Here is a 20,803-nt window from a genome sequence, read left to right as displayed (position 1 = left end):
AACACTCTGCTCTTACCCTTTTGGGGAAACCACAGAAATCCCCAGCATCATTAGTCTCCCCTCCCTTTCCCTCTCACTTACACCTGGGAACTAACATTCCCCAAGCTGACAGGAAACAGCATTGGCCTTTTAATGCTTGTCCAATGGTGGATCATGTCTTCTCATGCACCTGTTTGTATTTATGCTCATTAGGTTCACCTTGCCTGAATTACAAAGCTCAAAATACTCCAAATATGCCAGCAGCTTGCAATTCTTATTGCTATTCAACTTTAGTTTGTGGCTGAAGTTCAATTTTCCTTTGGTGCTGGCTCTGATGCAGCTGGTAGATCTCAAGAAAGCTTGCCATAAATTGCCAATTCAGGTTAGTGCTTGCTTGGCTGGGAGGGCAGTAGGGATAAAAAAGATTTTTATTTTCTCACTAGTATAGAACAAAGAAAATTACAGCACAGGAACAGGCCCTTCAGCCCTCCAAGCCTGCACCGACCATGCTGCCCGACTTAACTAAAACCCTCTACCCTTCCGGGGACCATATCCCTCTATTCCCATCCTATTCAGGTAAATAGCATGGACAGAATCATTAGCAATAGTGGTTGTCTGAAATAATGGGTATAAATGCAAATTGTTTGTGTCGCAACTTTTTTCAGGAGGTAGAAGAGGAAGAAAGTAATTGTACATTACAACTTATGGTCATTTTATATCCCTGCATTTAAAGAGCTCAACTTTTATTTAAAAACATTGGCCAACAGCATGATAGATTGGGTTTAGTAGCAAGTCAAATCATGCATTGAACAAAACGCATGAATTACGCCACCACATAATCAATCATAGAACCATAGAATCCCTGAAGTGCAGAAGAGGCCATTCAGCCTATCGAGTCTGTACCAACTCTCTGACAGAGTATTTTACCCACACCCTCTCCCTGTAACCTCACACATTTCCAATGGCTGATCCAACTAACCTATGCAGCTTGAGACACTAAGGGGCAATTTCACATGGCCAATGCACCTAACCTGCACATCTTTGGACTGTGGGAGGAAACTGGAGGAAACCCATGCAGACAGAGGGAGAATGTGCAAACTCCACACAGACAGTCACACAAGGCTGGATTTGAACCTGGTTCCCTGGCGGTGCAAGGCAGCAGTGCTAACCAATGTGCCACCGTGCCACCCAATATCTTCTTCTTTATGAGAGCCAAACATGGCCTCTTTGATTGCAGTGTTTAAGGGAACTGGTTATAAGTCCATTCTCATAGAGGCCTGGAATGGCAAAAACATCAAGGGGCCTTTCTTAAAAAAATCTGTTCCACAGCCATACCATGTTTCCTTCTATCCCCTCTGCATGAATGAGAAAGTTTCAACACAATAGTGACATCATTTAGTGAAATGTTTGCAGTCTTTTATGCTCACTTTTTAAGCATTGTATCAAGTCACAAAGAGACACTGTCAGTATACTTAGCACAGGTAGAAGTTTGCTGCAGACAATTATTGCCATCAATTTGAGATTCATACTAGAATTGCATACCAATACTGAATACAGCATGGCTGACATGAATTACAGGTTAGTGAAACAGAAATTATATGGCTAGTAATACGTACAAGAAACAAACAAAGGGACTCATTCACTAGCTAACACAACATGTAATTAGGCCTGGAAACAATTCTCATGTTGTCTAATGTACACACAATCCATTTTTATTAACTATCATTCCTAATAACCTGCACAAACAATAAGTCATTAGCAATAAAATATGGACATGTTTTGTCTGCAGTACATTAAACAGATAAGGTAACAGAACTTAAAAGTCAGGGTGAGATCTTGAGGGCTTAGGTTTAAGAAGGAACAAATCATTATCAAATCTTTGCATATGTATATAGCATAAACAAATCGTAAGCCAGTCTTGTACACCATAATTACCACGGTAGGATTTGTTGCACTGGTTTAGTGTGCAAATAAAGAAAGAAAGGCTTGCATTTATATAGCACTTTTTACAACTTTGAGGTGCAGTCACTATTGGAATGTATTTGTAACTGCAACCAATTGAGGCACAGCAAATACCCACATATAGCAATGTGGCAATGCTCTGTTGTGTTGTTAATTGAGGGATCAATATTGACCAGGACACCAGGGACCACTCTGTTGTTCTTCTTTGAAATAGTGCCTCGAGATCTTTTACATGCACCAGAGCAGGCAGATGGAGCTTGTTTTAATGTTTCACCCGAAAGCCAGTGCCTCAGTATAATTTTTGTGCTCGAATGGGATTTGAATCCAGAACCTGGTGTTTCAAGGAGCAAGAGTCAACAGAGCCACAGCTGATACACCTGTACTGATACACCCATACTCTAGAATTGTTTAAAAACTTTACTTCACAGTGAAGTAGACAGTGTGAATTACCAAATGTTTCAGTATAGGCACTACTGAAAAGTATTGCTCAATCTTTGTTTTTGAATATTTGCATATACTTTGGCTGCTGCGTTAAATACTTGCCCACTTTATAAAGAAAACAAATGTTTCCTGATTTGCATATAAACTAAACTTAATTTATTAGTCACAAGTAAGGCTTATGTTAACACTGCTATGAAGTTACTGTGAAATATCTAGTACTTCCAGCTAGTGGAAATAAGAAAAACTTAAGAGACTTTACTGAAACATATCACAGAAAAGCAAAGCCCAGAAATTTACTTCTAAGAACAGACAGGGATTTAATGTTATTCTGGACGTCAGTTACATACTGAAAAATAAAACACACAAATAGGTTCATTGTGGATAGGTTTGTTAGCTTTTATAGGGTTAACAGTGAAACAGAATAAGTAGACTGATCCTTCCAAAAAATGCAGTCCATCATATTTTTGTAATGCCATTCACACTTGGACTTGAGACTTCACATTTTTCACTTACTTGAAGACAAAAGTGAGCATTGCTTTACAGAGGTGAAAGTTTCAGTTGACAATTAGTAACATGTAACCTTTCAGTTTACAATATTTTATTCAAAGCTATTTGAACCAGGAGGCATGCCTATAATAATGCCTACTTTATAGGAATACATAAATTACCAATCAATATGATGTAGTGGTAGCATTTTTGATAGCTCTCTCCCCTACCTGTCTGGGTGCCAAATCACCAGGTTAATAAGGAATTTACTTCCATGTGACATTCTGTATTAACGCATTTCACAAAGCATATTTCACTCAATCGACTTGGAAAAATGTTCATCTTCAAATGTTACCCATCATTTAAAATGGTTAAACTAAAATTTGATGAGAAAATGTCACAATTGGTGTTCATTTACGCCACACTTATTTGGGTTCGTGTGCTCAGCCTTGTTTACAATGGCAACTCAGTCAAATAAGATCGGAATAAGTGACATGGCATGATGAAATTACATCAGAAACATGATCAGAACTGGAGCTCAATGGAGGGCAGCGACACAACGAACACAGGCATGAAGTATTTGCACAGACTACAGGTTATGTAAAAACAATTCAGTTCTATATTTCACATTTTTACGGCACATCTGAGTATCTGAAACCTCAAGACAGAGATGTGTCAAAATTTTAGTTCAAACGACAATATTGGGCTGAAGCCACTTGTTTGTATACAGTTTATAACTAGTACAATACCTTTTGAACGTGTAAAAAAATGTTTATAAAAGGAATACTTTTGAAAGAAAGGATTAAATGTCAAAGCAGCTCATGCAAAGTGACTGGAATCAGATTAAAGATGAAAAAAATCACATCCCTACAAGTTTTAATTTAAAGGTGGTAATATTTATTTTCCAACTCAAAAGAAAACATCTGCTTTTAAAAGCCCTGGATGTGTTATAGAAAACTTGAGTCAAGGACAGGTAACATTATCCTTCTACAGTTATCTAGATGGATATGCACAAGTTAACACGTCCTAGGATTCCTGGTGCATAATGTCATGCTACAGTACATCTTAGGCCAACTCAATATATTTAAACAGCATAGGAAATGTATCATGCACAGTTCAGGTACAACACATTCAAACTCAAAGTTAGCCACGTAAAGTACATTTTTACAGTAATACTTCTTGTGTAAATAAGTAGTTGTTTTTATCTAACATATTTTACATTTTTTCATCCTCCCTTTGCAGAACTCAGTATAAAATTGTTCAGTCTGCAACTCTTGAAAATAACGCTGCAATCACTCAGTTTGTATATTAACAGTGACAATGTTTACAGTGGCTCTATGGGCTACTAAATAATGAAAACAAATTTCTTCATGCCTGGTCAACTAATTGTATAGAAAAGTATGTTCTAATTCTCATTACAGGCTATTCATTGATTGGCTTTTTTAGGGTTTCTGCAGCCTCCAAGTAGCAACTAAATAAATAAGCAATGACAGTGAATCTAATGTGCAAATGCAACAAATTCCTACACAGCAAAGACAGACATCTTAAATAAACTATTTCTGATTTCCAACAGTACTGATATCTCTAAGCAAGATAAATTAGGAGTCTTCCATCTACAATGCATTAATAAATATTAAAGATAGCTAATCAGTGAAGTTTCCTTGTTCAATACTTCTCTCTTGGAATTTGTATAAAACCAAGTGAAATATATAAGTCAAAGTAAAAAATAACCTTCATGTATTCATAGCGGTCAGCAGCAAAGAGGGGAAAGCCAAAGTCATCTTGTAACATTGCAATCCATGGTTCCTTTTTGAAGTATTTGCATTTGGCGTCATTTTGAAGTTTATTGGTCTCGATATTAAAATTCTTTATCCTATGTGCTCTTTTTGGTTTTGGGAGTAGACTTATTTGTGTATTTACATCCAGAACCATCACCGGTTGGGGTTATGGATCTACGTATCTCTGGCTTACCAGTGATAGAACCTGATCTGATTGGTGGGATCAGATGTGTGGGAGACCATGTTCGTTTATCTTGTAATGGTGATCGCTTCATGCTGAGCTTTGGAGAAGCCTTGCTGCTCCCAATAGGCTGAAAATAACCAAAATACAAGTGAAAATCAACCATAAGATAATGTCAAATGTAAGCAAATTTCAAGTTTCATAATCACCCCGTCACAATAGTTTGTAAATTATTGTAAGTTGCAGGTTAGAAATTTAAACGTTTAGAGAATGGGAGAAATCTCTTCTCTTTAAACATTTGAATTTAAGATCCGATAGGTTTACAGAATGGTAGAAAAAAGTGCACTTTGTACATCAGGTTTGATATCATGCTAGATATCATGCTAGATTTATCATGCATGGCAACCAAGAAAGTAAGGAAAAACTCTGACCAACAGCTTTAAGGACAAGCCTGGCACCAGTCCCCAACATTGCACAGAGGGATATGGCACATGAAGCCAAGGAGTTAGACTACATGTGGAACGCAGGCTTTCCCTAATTTAAGTTGCATCAGTTTTACTGCAGTATGCAGAAGCGTATTTAGCAGTAGTAATTTAGAAAATTATTGAAGGCGTAAGATTAATTTTCTATGCAGGCATGCACTCCCACCCCCCATAATAACACACTGATTTTCAACCTATAATTTGTTACAATTAGCATTTTGACACATTTTAATCAAGCACATCTTTTAAAGTACTAAACTCCATTATCACTCCAATCTAATTTACTTCCAAACTCCAGCAATTGTACATGGCAAAGCTTGCCAAATAGAGCCAATTAATGCTTTCAAATTCACTATCTCATAAAAGCAATCACGTCACTCTAAGGAAATAATGTCTCACATAAGACAACAACCAGGCAAGCCTTACGTTCCTACGAATAATTAAATGGATTTAAAATTTCAATTTTAGCACATAATTTGTTACTTATAGCTTATTTGGGGGAAAGCACTGATTAAACAGATTTGTAATTGTGACTCTCAGAAAACAAAGTCTCACTTAAACATTTTCCGGCCTCCATTGTTGTGACACAAACAACAGGAGCAATTAGCATTCTCAATTCCAGTTCCACTCTCCAATCAATCCGCTTCCTGTCCCACCTTTTCAATGATCTGATTTGAAATGGTCAGTATTAACCCAATCCCAGTAAAAAGCCGATCATTTTATTGCACACGGACAAATCGACATGCAGATTGATGGCTTAAAAAAATGAGTTTTGGCATATGAGATTTACATTCTAAACAGTATCAAGCTAAAGTAATTTGAGACAGCATCTTCTAGGTGATCTCACTCCATTTCATTCCCCACAAAATCAGGTAGGACTCTGGACTGTCAGCTTAGCACTAATGCAAAGCTGAAATTGCATTCCTATCACACAAAACTTGTAGTGTAGCTGGATCTAAAGGGAATTTGTTAAATATACTGTTGTCTTCAGTCATTGAAACATTTCTTCTTAGAGGCCCTGTATAGTAAACTTCAGGTATGAAAAAGGTAATCTTGCAATTAAACAATCGTAGCACATAGATTGCTAATGATCTAGGACTTAATTCGGAAAATATATTCTTATCAGGGTTCACTATACGGTAGTTTCCCCCTCACCTATTCAAGAGTTGGGGGTGGGAGGTGGGGGGGGGGGAGGCATAGAGAATTACCCTTTGTTAATGAACGAATGTACTCCCAACCTGAACAGGACTACTGAATCCAGTACAGGTGCTTAATTCAATGAAGGTCATCGTTCCTGGCTACTGAATAGAACAATAACTTGCACCTTTAATGTAGCAAAACATCCGAAGATGCATAATAGGAGCATTAGTGATAAAAAAAATCATGTTTTGACACCGAGCCACAGGAGGAGACAAAAGAGCTGACTAAAAGCTTGGTCAGAGGGATAGATTTAAAGGAGCCCTTTAAAATCGGAGAGAGGGGTAGAGAGGTTTACTGAGAGAATTCTAAAGCTTAGGGCTAAGGCAGCTGAAAGCAAGGTTGCTAAATCGTTATATTAGGGAATGCACAAGACACCGGAAGATTTTTAAGGCTTGTAGGGCTAGAGGAGGTTATGCAAATAGGGAGGTAAGAGGCTAGGCCTTTGCGATATTCGAAAACAAAGATAAGAACTTTAAAATTCAGCAGTTGTCAGACTGGGAGCCAGTGCAGTCAATGAGCATTGTGGTGAAGGATGAAAAAGATTGGGCATGAATTAAGATACAAGCATCAGAGTTTTTGATGCGAACACGCTTACATATGATTGAAGATGGGAGACCAGCTGGAAGTCCATTGGCATAATTAAGTTTATAGGTAATAAGCATGGATGTGGGTTTCAGAAGGGACAGGATTTTGAGAGACAGGATCTACAGGCATTTAGAGATGCAAGGACTGATTAGGGACAGTCAGCAATGGCTTTGTGACTGGAAAATCATGTCTCACAAATTTAATTGAGTTTTTTGAAGGGGTAACCAAGAAGGTAGATGAGGGCAGTGAAGTTGATGTTGTCTACATGGACTTTAGCAAGGCCTTGGACAAGGTACCACATGGTAGGTTGTTGCAGAAAATTAAATCTCACGGGATCCAGGGTGAGGTATCTAAATGGATACAAAATTGGCTTCTTGACAGAAGCCAGAGGGTGGTTGTAGAGAATTGTTTTTCAAACTGGAGGCCTGTGACCAGCGGTGTGCCTCAGGGATCAGTGCTGGGCCCACTGTTATTTGTCATTTATATTAATGATTTGGATGAGAATATAGGGGGCATGGTTAGTAAGTTTGCAGATGACACCAAGATTGGTGGAATGATGGACAGTGAGGAAGGTTATCTCCAATTGCAGCGGGATCTTGATCAATTGGGCCTGTGGGCTGACGAATGGCAGATGGAGTTTAATTTAGACAAATGCGAGGTTATGCATTTTGGTAGATTGAACCAGGGCAGGACTTACTCAGTTAATGGTAGGGTGTTGGGGACAGTTACAGAACAAAGAGATCTAGGAGTACATGTTCATAGCTCCTTGAAAGTGGAGTCACAGGTGGACAGAGTGTTGAAGAAGGCATTCGGCATGCTTGGTTTCATCGGTCAGAATACAGAAGTTGGGACGTCTTGTTAAAGTTGTACAAGACATTGGTAAGGCCACACTTGGAATACTGTGTGCAATTCTGGTCACCCTATTATAGAAAGGATATTATTAAACTAGAAAGAGTGCAGAAAAGATTTACTAGGATGCTACCGGGACTTGATGGATTGAGTTATAAGGAGAGGCTGAATAGACTGGGACTTTTTTCTCTGGAGCGTAGGAGGCTGAGGGGTGATCTTATAGAGGTCTATAAAATAATGAGGGGCACAGATCAGCTGGATAATCAATATCTTTTCCCAAAGGTAGGGGAGTCTAAAACTAGGGGGCATAGGTTTAAGGTGAGAGGGGAGAGATACAAAAGTGTCCAGAGGGGCAATTTTCTCACTCAGAGGGTGGTGAGTGTCTGGAACAAGCTGCCATAGGTAGTAGTAGAGCGGGTACAATTTTATCTTTTAAAAAGCATTTAGATAGTTACATGGGTACGATGGGCATAGAGGGATATGGGCCAAACGCAGGCAATTGGGATTAGTTTAGGGGTTTTTAAAAAAAAAGCGGCATGGACAAGTTGGTCCGAAGGGCCTGGTTCCATGCTGTAAACCTCTATGACTCTAGAAGGGGATGAGCTAAGATAGAGTTGCAGTCTGGCAATATTACGGAAGTGGAACTGGAGAATCTTGGTAATGGAATGGATGGGCGTGATTTTCCCACCCCACTGCGCTGGTCGAGTAGCGTAGCAAGGCAGGAATTTTGAACAGGAAGCAAAAAATCAGAATCGCGCCTGGAGTCGGGCCGGTCACAATCTTCCCAGGCTATTGTTTGTGATGTGATCAGCATCGCTCCCAGGAAGGGCACGAGATTGATTTAAATATTTATATCCTAATTTACATCTGTTTAGCAAGCCCAGGATGCTACTGCCCGGGTTCAGTTGCTTTTCCGACCTTGTCCGTGGAGGTTCTCACTGGCGAGAATCACAGCTGGTCCCCTCCAACAGGGACCAGATGTGATGGCCTCACCGGTTGGACAGGAGCCATTGAGGCCCCCTGGGTTGTCAGGGACAGGGGGGCAGTGCCAGCCTGGGACCTTGGCACTGCCCAGTGGGAGTGGGGCTAGATGGAGGCGGAGGCAAACAGGAAGGGTAGGATGGTTAGTAGGAGGGGAGGGAAGTGGGGAATCTGTATCTGGGGGGGTTGCTGGTGTGGGGCCGGCAATCTGAGGTCAGGGCTGCCAATCAGGAGGGTCCATTAGGGGATTGGCAATTGGGGGAGGGTTGGCGATTGGGGGGGGTCTGTGAGAGAGTCTATTGGGGGGGGGGTCTGTGGAGGTGGTTGACAGATATCCCATGTATCCAGCATATGGGAGATCAGAGCACATACTTAGCAGTCTGCAGCCAGCTTCCCCAGTGAGCTTAGCCCCCCCCCACTCCCCAACTTACTGGCGTGAGAAGTGACAGTGTGGAAAATTGCATGTGGCAGCTCGCTGAAAAAGAAACAGAGTGAAATCTTTGTGACACTTAGAATTTTGGGGGGAAATTCCGTCCGATATGTGCTTAGAAGAGCATCTTGAGGTCAAACATAAGTTTGCAAAAGATCTGGTTCAGCTTAAGACAATTGAAATGTAGATATGAGAATTCTCTGACAAGGTTCCTACATTTTAATCGTATTTATTTCCTAATGGTATAACCAGGAACATTAGATTTCCTTAACTTTGCTGCCCACTGCACTATTCAGGCTGATTTTTTTATGAGATGTCGGCATTGCTGGTTAGATTAGTATTCATTGCCCATCCCAAGGTGCCCTTGAGAAGGTGGGCGTGAGCTGCTTTCTTGAACTGCTGCAGTCCTTGAGCTGTTGGTACACGCACAGTGCTGTTAGGATGCTATTTAATGTAGGTGACCCTGCCATGGCCATTTTCAGCAGCCCCAAGGGAATTCCCATGTCTTTGAAGGATTGGAATCCACCACTGGGAGCTGCAGGTTAATCACAGGGCAGCCAGCTCTTCAATTCCAGCAGCATCAGCACCACCCGGAGCGTTGGCCGCAGCCAAGCCTGCAGGGAGCCTGTAGCAGAAACAAGCCATGGAGCTCCAATAAGAAGAATGGACATGGGTTCACTCGGGCCAGTCAGGCAAGTCCCAGTGGGTTGTGGGGCAACTGGGGTAGTTGTTGTGATGGGCAGCAGGGTTGGCTCTCACCACTGGTGAGGGTTCTCCATGGGGCACAGGTGCTTGATTAGGAGGCCCCACCCCACAATGTTCCAAGCTCGCAGGGAGCCCACAGGGTATATCCGCCAGCTTACCCATGACAGTGCCTACCCCACTCCCCACTATGGGATAAGGCCCTCAAGTGGCACTTAATTGGCTGTTTAAGGGCCTCAGTTGGCCTCTGGGGCAGCAAGGTCAACCTTGAAGGCTGGTGAGACAGAACATCCCAGAGATGGTGATGGCGGAGTCTGGGACATTGGCTGTAATATACCATTCGTTGAGTATAACTATGTCAACCTGTTTCTTCTCTGTGGGATAGCTCTCCCAATTTTGGCACAGCCCTCCCCCATATGTTAGTAAGGTCTGATTTGCAGGATTGACTAGACAAACTTTGTCGTTATCCTTTCCGGTGCCTAGGCCGACGTCAGGTGATCCATCCAATTTTATTCTTTGTGACTTTTCTAAAACAAGTTGATAAAATGAGTGACTTATTTGGCCATTTCAGAGGGCAATTAAGGGTCAACAAATTGCTGTGGGATTGTAGTTACATGAAGGTTAGACTGGGTATGGATAGAAGATTACCTTCCCTCAAGGACATTAGTGAACCAGATGGGGTTTTTTTTTTACAAGAATTCAATAGTTTCATGGTCACCATTGGTACGACTAGGTTTTAATTCCAAACTTATTGTTTAATTAATTGTATTAAAATTCCACTAGATATCATAATGTCCCCAGAGCATTAACTTGGCCTAACGAGCTTGGTCCGCCATTCAATAAGATGTGGACTGATATAACCTCAAGCCCACATTCCTATATATCTCTGATAACCTTTCACCCCCATATTGATAAAGAATTTGTCCAGCTCTGCCTTAAAAATATTCAAAGTCTCTGCCTTTTGAAGGAAAAAATTCTAAAGACTCAAGACCTTCAGAGAAAAACGTTTGCCTCATCTCCTTTTCTTAAAAGAGCAACCCTTTATTTGTAAACCACGAGCCCTAATTTTAGATTTTCTCAAGAGGAAATATCCTCTTCGCGTCCAACTTGTCAATACTACTCAGGATCCTAAAGGCTTTAGGCAAGTCTCCTCTTACCCTTCTGAACTCTAGTAGATACAAGCCTAACCTGTCCAACCTTTCCTTATAGGACAACCTGCCAATTTCTGGTACTAATCTAGTAAAACTTCTCTGAACTGCTTCTAAAGTATTTACATATTTTCTTAAATAAGGTGACCGAAACTGTACACAGTATCAAGATGTGGTCTCACCAGTGTCTGTACAACTGAAGCATAACCTTCCTATTTTTATATTCAATTCCCCTTGCAATATAGGATAACATTCTATTGGCTTTTCCAATTACTTGCTGCACCTGCATACTTTTGTGATTCATTCACTAGAACAGCCAGATCCCTCTGTATCTCAAAGCTCTGCAATCTCTCACCATTTAGATAATATGCTTTATTCTTCTTGCTAAAATGGGCATTTTCACACTTTCCCACATCATATTCCATTTGCCAGACCTTTGCCCACTCACCTAACCTATCTATGTTCCTTTGATCCTATGATCCTCTTCACAACTTACTTTTCAACTCATTTTTGTGTCATCAGCAAATTTAGCAACCATACCCTCGGTCCCTTCATTCAAGTCACTGATATAAATTGTAAAAGTTGAGGCGCTAGCACTGATCCCTGCGGTACACCACTTGTTATATCCAACCAACCAGACAAATACCCAATCCCAACTCTGTTTCCTATTAGCTACCCAATCTTCTATTCATGCCAATGTTACCCCACAACATGAGCTTTTATTTTCCACAATAACCTTTAATGTGGCACCTTATCAAATGCCTTCTGGAAATCAAAGTACAGCATATCTTCTGGTTTCCCTTAATCCACAGCACAAGGTACTCCTTCAAAGAATTTCAATAAGCTGGTTAAACATGATTTTCCTTTCAGAAAACCATGTTGACTCTGCCCAATTACCTTAAATTTTTCTCAGTGCCCTGTTTTAACAACTTTAATTATAGCTTCTAACATTATTCCTATGACGGATGTTAAGCTAACTGGGTTATAGTTTCCTGCTGTTCGTCTGTTTTGAATAAAGGAGTTACATTTGATATTAATCAATCTGAAGGATGCTTCCTCAAATCCAGGGAACTTTGGAAACCAACCTATCAACTATCTCATTAGCCACTTCTTTCAAGACCCTATGATGAAGTCCATCAGCGTCTGGAATTTGTCACCCTTCATACTTAACTATTTGCTCAGTACCGCTATTCTGGTGACTTTAGTTTTCTTCAGTTCCTTCCACTCTTCCATTTCCTTATTTATAACTATTTCTGTGATGTTACTTGTATCCTCTATAGTGAAGACTGATGTAAAGTACCTGTTCATTTCTCATCTCCTTACTTCCTATTATTAATTCTATAGACACACTTTCTATAGGACCAACGTTCACTTTAACTTCTACTTAAATATCTACAGAGACTCTTATCTGGTGTTATATTTCTAGCCATCTTTCTTTCATACTCTAATTTTTCCCTCCTCATTAAACTGTCTATCATTCTTTGCTATTTCTTATATTCTGTCCAATCATCTGACATGCCTCCTGTCTTGCCCAATTATCTGCTTTTTTGTTAATTTAATAGTACCTTTAACCTTTTAGTTAACCATAGATGGTGGGTCCTCCCCCTGGAATTTTTCTTTCACATTGGAATGTATTGATTCTGTGTACTCTGAAATATCCCTTTAAACGTCTGCCACTGCACTTCTTTTGACTTATCTTTTAACCTCATTTTCCAGTTCAATTAGTCCTCATAATTGCCCTTACTTAAGTTTAAAATACTAGGATCCACTCTTCTCTCCAAAATGAATGTGAAATTCAATCATATTATGATTATTGCTACCTAGGGGTGCCTTCACTATGAGATTATCCATTTATCCTTTCTCGTTACACAATATCAGGTCTAGTATAGCCTGCTCTCTGGTTGGCTCCAGAATGAGCTGTTGTAAGAAACTAGCCGAAAAACATTTTATTAACTCACCTATGCTACCTTTGCCCATTTGATTTTTCTAGTCTACATATAGATTAAACCTCCCCAGAATTATCTCTACATTTTTGACAAGTTCCCATTGAGTGCCTGTGAGAATACATTGCATCAACAGACTGTCTTCTGTCAACAAGGCCCATCATTTTCTCCACAAACTTTAGTGAGTACTAAACAAAACTCCATACAAACACCTTCTTACAATACAATATCCACCTCAATATTTCATTATCCAACTTTCACAAAGACCTTCTAATACTTTGCCATGACAGAGAGCACTAGTCCATAGTTAACTGGGTACTATATTTTTTAAAGTATCATTTCAGTTTCTTGTTGAAATGATTCTCTAAAGATAATGGCAAGGACCTGACTAATTTTGTTAGGAATTTTAAGTACAACATCCATCTGGACCTGATTCCTTGTCTTCCTTAGCTGATATTTCTAATTCCTTTACACTGTGAAAATTCAACTTCTATCTTCAGCAGCACAGAAAATAATCAATTTAGATTGCTTGCTATGCACTAGTTAATTGGTGTTGTGTGAGATAATCCATTTTGAATAGAAATACAGGAGTTTACATTCAATGGAAAGAAGAAGTGGATCAACAGAGACCCCTAGGGCTTCAAATAGATATTCCTTAAAAAGGTCTGAGTACAGGCGCATAAAGGAAATTTTTTAAAAGTCCAATAGTATTTTAGCTTTTAGAAATAAGGACAGAGTAAAACAGAGAAGAGCGAATGATAAATTATATACCACCTTTGTCTGGTTAGATTTGAAGTTTGAGTGTAACGTTGGGGAACCTTTTATAGAACATGGGGTCAAAGAGAGTGCACAACTTACATTTACAGGATGATAGCAGGATTGGGAATGAGTTGAGGAAAAATTTGGATGATTTGTAATAAATTTAATAAAGCTTTTTAAAATCATGAAGAACTTTGATAATCTGAAGAACTTTGATAATCTGAACAAAAAGATGATCTGTTCCAGTTCGGGAGGTAGTGATGAGAGGTCATTGATTTAAAATTATTACAGAGAGGAAGGATAGAGAATAGGAAATTGTTAACTCCTAGGATTGTTGAAATGTTAAATCACAAGAGGTGATTGAGGCAGAGACAACTGTATCTTTTAAAGAAAAACTGGATAAATATTTGAGACAGATGATGATGATGATGATGATACAGGGATGTGGGGAGAGAACAAAGCAGTGAAATTCATTGTTGGATTGGGGTAGCAAAGATTCAGCACAAACACAAAAATAACCCCTAAAATAAGCAAAATGCTCTGGATGATAGAATCTGAAACAAACAGAATGCTGGAAATACGCAGCAAGTCTGGCAGCAACTATTGGGAGAGAGAACAGAGTACAAATAATCCTTCTCTGTGTTGGAAACATCTAAGGATCTCTCAGAACATTAAAAGCTTCCGCATATTATGACAGATCAGGAGCCTGATCTGTTTTATTCCAATACTGGTTGTTTTGGATCCTAAAATGAACAAGAGTTCTGAAGAAATCATATTCAACTTGAAAAATAAACTGTTTCTCTCTCCACAGATGTTACAGACCTGTTGAGTATTTCCAGCACTTTATTTTAATTCCTAAATCCTAAAATGGATTCCTCGTTATTCCTAATGAGAAGCTACACTCGTTATAGCTTGTTATGCAAAGTTAATAGAACAAAGAACAAAGAACAGTACAGCACAGGAAACAGGCCCTTCGGCCCTCCAAGCCTGTGCCGCTCCTTGGTCCAACTAGACCAATCGTTTGTATCCCTCCATTCCCAGGCTGCTCATGTGACTATCCAGGTAAGTCTTAAACGATGTCAGCGTGCCTGCCTCCACCACCCTACTTGGCAGCGCATTCCAGGCCCCCACCACCCTCTGTGTAAAAAACATCCCTCTAATATCTGAGTTATACTTCGCCCCTCTCACCTTGAGCCCGTGACCCCTCGTGAACGTCACTTCTGATCTGGGAAAAAGCTTCCCACCGTTCACCCTATCTATCCCCTTCATAATCTTGTACACCTCTTGTAATCTTGAACAAATCCGCAATATCTAGGTGCCAATATAAAGAGTCATCTAATTTCTGTTTAAGTAGATTGTTTTACAGGTGGGAGTTTATCTGACTTTTGTTTAAATGAGTTGCTTCACAAGTGTTGGGGGATGGGGGGGGGATGGAGTCCATACAAGTATTAGAAGTTAGAATGACCACAATACTACAATTCCTTATAGTTCCATTCCTTGTCTTCTCTATTATCTAATCAGGAGGTCTTGCAAGAAAAGTTTGCAGTTTGGCTCCATCTTCAAGGTGTATGAATTTCTTCCCTGGTGTTTGGGAGGTCATCCTGATACCTGTGAAATCTAATTTGATTGGCAGATCCATCACTGCAAGACATAGTTTTCAAAGTAAATGGCACTTATTTATTTAAACCAGCCTGATCAAAATAAAGAAAATTATATAATTGTGACTGGTGTCTTATATTCCTCAGTTTCACTCTTGCAAATGTACTAAACATGCAGTACATTTCTTGCATCACAGCTTTTCATAAAGTTCAAATTGTTTAAAATAAGAAAGACAACTGTGAACGAATTGCCATTTATTGATTGAAAATAGATTCTGAGTTACAATAATTATGTACCAGCTAAAATTTGATATTTATCTTACTAGTGCTACTATTGATCTTGTTTCTGAAGAAACTTGATTCTTGGCTTCCATCCCAAGGTCTATTAATGTAGCACTGTCTCTCTTTGCAGCCACTGCTGAAATGGCTTTTAGTTTACTAAATCACCTTGCATTGCTGTTTGTGAAAAATCTATGTTCCTGGTAAGTAACAGTTCCTAGCTGTTGAGGCTTTGTCACAGAATGGTACATAACGTGGTATTACTCAGCAGCACCCTGATGAATGGAAATATCACTACATTTGGGGGATTGCCTTCTGTGGTTGGGAGTCGTCATATTCCTGGATAGTGTGAGGGGAAATCTCTCTACGTCTATCTAACATTAAGAGCAGCATGATGGTAAAAATTTAGTTCCAAAAATGAAAACAAAACCTTCCTTCCTTTCATAAAAATTAAATTGATTCAGGAATACATTATCTAGTTAACAGGATATTTATTCTCTACATCATTTGTATTCACGACAGACATTAAAAGTATGCCTTTGAATGGGAAAACATAATGCAGGAAACGCACTCATGATACTTCAGATGAGCAATGCCACATGATTGCATATGTTGTTTGTATAAAACCCAAGTAGGCCATTGAGTCACTCTGTTTTAATCTTAACTTAAAATTCTTTTGGTATGGACTCCCTTTTCCTCAACAAATAAGGGCGTTTCCAGTGACCCCCACGTGCCAGGAGAGCAGCTGTGCAACTCGTGCATAGGGAGTGCTGAACTGGGAGAGCAGACACTATGTCAATTTATCTTTGGGCTGCAATTCAGTACCCTTCTGAATTTGTGTTCTAGCCTCAATGAGTCCTTAGATTACATGCAAAAATATTTCAATAAACACCTGTCAACATTTGTCGGGGTTCATGCTGAGTTGCTCTTTTTTTCACGTTCCCATTTTGGAATGGAAGTCCACGGGGGATGAGGCTTTTGAAATTGGCACTTCCACTGCGAAATGTTTTCAGTATCTTTTTAAGTCAGTGTAGTTTCTATCTGACACTTTTTTCCTATTTATCAAATTCATCAAAAACATTTTTTTCCAAAGAACATATGGGTAATTAAAATAAAACTTCTTAAAGCAAGATTGTTTAGTTTAGTTTATTTATTAGTGTCACAAGTAGGCTTACATTAACACTGCAATGAAGTTACTGTGAAAATCCACTAGTCGCCACATTCTGGCACCTGTTTGGGTACACTGAGGGAGAATTTAGCATGGCCAATGCACCTAACAATCACGTCTTTCAGACTGTGAGAGGAAACTGGAGCATCCAGAGAAAACCCACGCAGGCATGGGGAGAACGTGCAGACTCCACACAGACAGTGACTCAAAGTGCAACTTATCACCAATAATGACCAATACACGACCTGAATAATACACTACCTGAAACCCATCCTCTGCGCCAACAAGTGACCAAATTCATGCTCAGTGCTTTTATGTTAAAAAAAAGGAAGATGTGAATGTGGTAAAGCTTTGAACTGTAAGTTGCCAATTCAAGGTGTGCCCTGAATTATGGGTATAAAATACACGAGATACAATGACAGCGAGGTAGGATGTTTGGGGACTTGGCATGGGTGAGAAGTAAATATGGAACTCATTGACGAGCAATAACTTGTGGCATAGAATCAAGGTCTATCAATCTTTTACCGTATAATTTTTAAAAATACCTCAGACCTGACACATATATCCACTTAACTTTCTCTGGTAATGATCACCTTAGCCCCAGGACATCACTGTAGGATTCCTCAGGATAGTGTCCTAAGGCCAACCATCTCCAGTTGCTTCACCAGTGACCTTCCCTCCAGCATAAGGTCAGAAGTGGGGATGTTCGCTGATAATTTCAGTGTTCACTATCATTTGCAAATCCTCAGCTATTGAACCTGTTCATGTCCATATGCAGCAAGACTCAGCCAGCATTCAAGCTTAGATTGATAAATGGCAAGTAACATGCCTGCCACACAAGTGTCAGGTCTGAAAAAAAAGTCACACTGAGAACACCTGGTACTTAATGGTGCTGTAACTGTTATATGTTAAAAAGATAGAGAGACAATGACTGAGGTGAAAGAGGAAAAGTCAAAATCTGAATTCAGAGGTAGGAGTCATCAAGTATGTCTCTGTTGTTTTAAAGTGATTAAATAACCAGAATCAGCCATGCAGTGTATGAGATTGTTACTGATCGTTCGGAAAAAGGTGATGCTAGAATCATATCTTTCAAAATTGTATTTTTCCTTTAAAATTTGGAAAGACATTGCTGCAGAAACTCCATCTATTTGTTGTATATGGGCGAGTGCATGTTGGAGTATTTTTAAAAAGGGGTAGTAGATAGTTATACTTCCAGAGTACAATTGTACGTGTACCAGATCTTGTAACATGTTTTAAGAAATAAGTTTTGTTTTATAATGAACCTATCATTCTGAGCTTATTGAAAGAATCCTGGTTAAAGTCTCTTTTATTCTGGGTCTAACAGCAACAAAGGTAAATAACTGGCCGTTTTGCTGAGTGAATTAAACCATTTCCAACAAGACTAAAGTAACCTTATGTCCTTGACATTCAATGACATTGCCATCATTGAATCCTAACGAACAACATCCTGGGAAATTTAACTGGGGAACAGCTACTTAAGTTCTGTGGCTGCAAGAGCAGGTCAGAGACTGGGAATTCTGCAGCAAGTAACTCACCTCCTGACTCCTCAAAGACTGCAAGACTCCAAGGACTCCAAAAGACACAGATCAGATTATGATGGGATACTTGTCTGGATGAGTGCAGCTCCAGTAACCCTCAAGAAACTTGACACCATCCAAGACAAAGCAGCCCCTTGGACACCATCCACCATCTTAAACTTTCAGTCCCTCCACATTCATGCATACTGCATATGTGTACCATCTACAAGATGCAGTGCAGCAAATTGCCAAGGCTCCTTTGACAGCATTTTCCAAATCCCCATTCTCTATCGCCAAGAAGAACAAATGCAATCTGTGCATGAGAACACCATGTTGACTATCAATGAGTCAAAGTCCTGAAACTCCCTTCCTAAAAACACAGTGGGTATACCCACATCACATGGACTGTTGTGACTAAAGAATACAGTTTCTTGAGGGCATTTAGGATGGGCAACAAATGCTGACCTAGCCAATAATGCCCACATCCTGTGAAATAATAACAAAAACCCAAAGCCTTGACTTCTTGCTTCATCGCTTCTGCAAGGAAAGAGCTGAAGTAATTTATTTTGGTGAAGATTTAATTCTTGAGACAGGCGAATATAGCAGATTGACTAATGTTGTTAAACTCATCAACTGCAGCTTCAAATGACCCCAAGACATAAAGATGCAAGGCCAGTCACTTTCAGAGTCACAGGCAAGGAGAAACATGGAGCTGATGCTGGGTTGCAGCCACTGCTCCAGCACGTGACATAGCTCTGCAGTGACTTTCCTGGTCAAGTACAGTTTCCACTCACAGTGCAACTTGAATTCTTGGCTTGCACACTCTAGAGAGGGATAAAAATGCCAGCCTTGGTCTTCTGCGAGCTCTTCCTCCTACCCCACCTACTGCTTTGTTCTCAGCAGTTGCAAGCCCTGTGCAATCCTGCCTGCTGCAGCTGCTGCTCTGTCAGCCATAATGCCATCCCAATCACCATACCTATGACGTCAACAAGCAGTGCCCCATGTCAAAACTCCACTGCAGACTCAGCCAAATAACTTTTTTGCATAGTTTAATTTCAGCTACAAAAGTGAAAACAGCGAATGTATACTGCACAACAACAGAATGTGGTGTTGTGAAAAAGCCGAGGTTGAGCCTGGCATTGCAGCAGCTGAATGGTTGATGATAATGGTTTCTAAAAGAAAATCTTATTTTTCATAGCCTTTTTTGTTACAACACTTTGATGGTTTAAGCAGATTTCACCTGTTCTTCTACCCAAGTGATAATGACTACTTGGCTTTTGAGTGATATTCACACACAGATTTAGCATAGTTCTTATTAATCTAACCAACTCACTGATGGTCTTGTTCAGGGAATACCTTACATACTCTCCAGGAAAGCTGCCAGATTTGCTGCTGCTCTTGCACAACAGCTCCACAGAGAAAATGTCTGAGAGGGAGAAACATTCATAAAAATGATAAGGGTTAGAGTTTTATCAAATTAGAGATGAGTTAACCATGCCCCTTTGAAGAGGGTCAGGAGCTTAACCATGACAAATCCATGGACATTAAAAGGGCAATGGCAGCATGGATACGGAACTGGCTAAGGGATAAAAAACAGAGAGTAGCGGTGAACAATTGTGTTTTAAACTGGTAATGACTTCACAGTAGTAGGACCACTGCTCTTTTTAATTTCTATTAATGACTTGGACATATATAATGGATGTAATTTCAAAGCTGCAGATAACATAAAACTTAGATATTTAGTTAACGTTGAGAAGATAACAGCAGACTTCAGGAGTAGGTGTCTTAAAAAAAGAGCAATGGAGGCAGCCTGGCCGCAGAAGCTGCACTGTAGTGCATAATATTAGAAGCCAGTATCCCTAGAAGTCCTCTTACCTGTACTTAACCAAGAGTGGCTGCATGTGTAAGAGTTTGAAACACACTGTCACATAGTTAGGCCAAATGCTGCAGCCTAATCTCACTAAAGACCACTACTAAGGTCACAACAGCCTACAACGTCCATGGCATGGGGGTTATTAAAAACAGGGCATTAGGAAAACACATATAACTCACTTTCAACCAGCAGCATGCCATCACACAAGTGAATGCTTTCTTCCCTGGGGACTATCACATACTTTTATCTTCAGACAGTTCCATGGTACCTACATTCTATAAACCAATCCTGAGGGGACTCAGAAATCAAGGCATTCCTTTACAGCAATGGCTGATCACACATTTGTTCTTTCCCAGGATTCCAGTTTTTCCTTATACTGATCTTTCATTTACGTCCTTCAATCCTTAAAACCAGGAAGTCTTTGCTGCATCTTGAATAGCT

At 39.9% G+C, this 20,803-nt stretch overlaps 1 protein-coding gene across 12 annotated transcripts in view; it reads right to left on the bottom strand.

Moving 5' to 3' along the window:
- Window positions 1–2,562: 2,562 nt before the first annotated feature.
- The window catches only part of stk33 (serine/threonine kinase 33), a 158,068-nt gene continuing 139,827 nt past the window's right edge, over window positions 2,563–20,803 (bottom strand). For all 12 annotated transcript variants that reach the window (XM_078220745.1, XM_078220736.1, XM_078220734.1 and 9 more), the window contains one exon: window positions 2,563–4,957. In XM_078220745.1, coding sequence (XP_078076871.1) covers window positions 4,742–4,957 — 216 coding nt within the window. In that variant the 3' untranslated portion in view covers window positions 2,563–4,741. The remainder of the gene's footprint in view (window positions 4,958–20,803) is intronic.

Source organism: Mustelus asterias, chromosome 9 (genome assembly GCF_964213995.1).
Source record: "Mustelus asterias chromosome 9, sMusAst1.hap1.1, whole genome shotgun sequence".
Taxonomy (NCBI): domain Eukaryota; kingdom Metazoa; phylum Chordata; class Chondrichthyes; order Carcharhiniformes; family Triakidae; genus Mustelus; species Mustelus asterias.
This window is presented reverse-complemented; position numbering and strand designations above follow the sequence as displayed.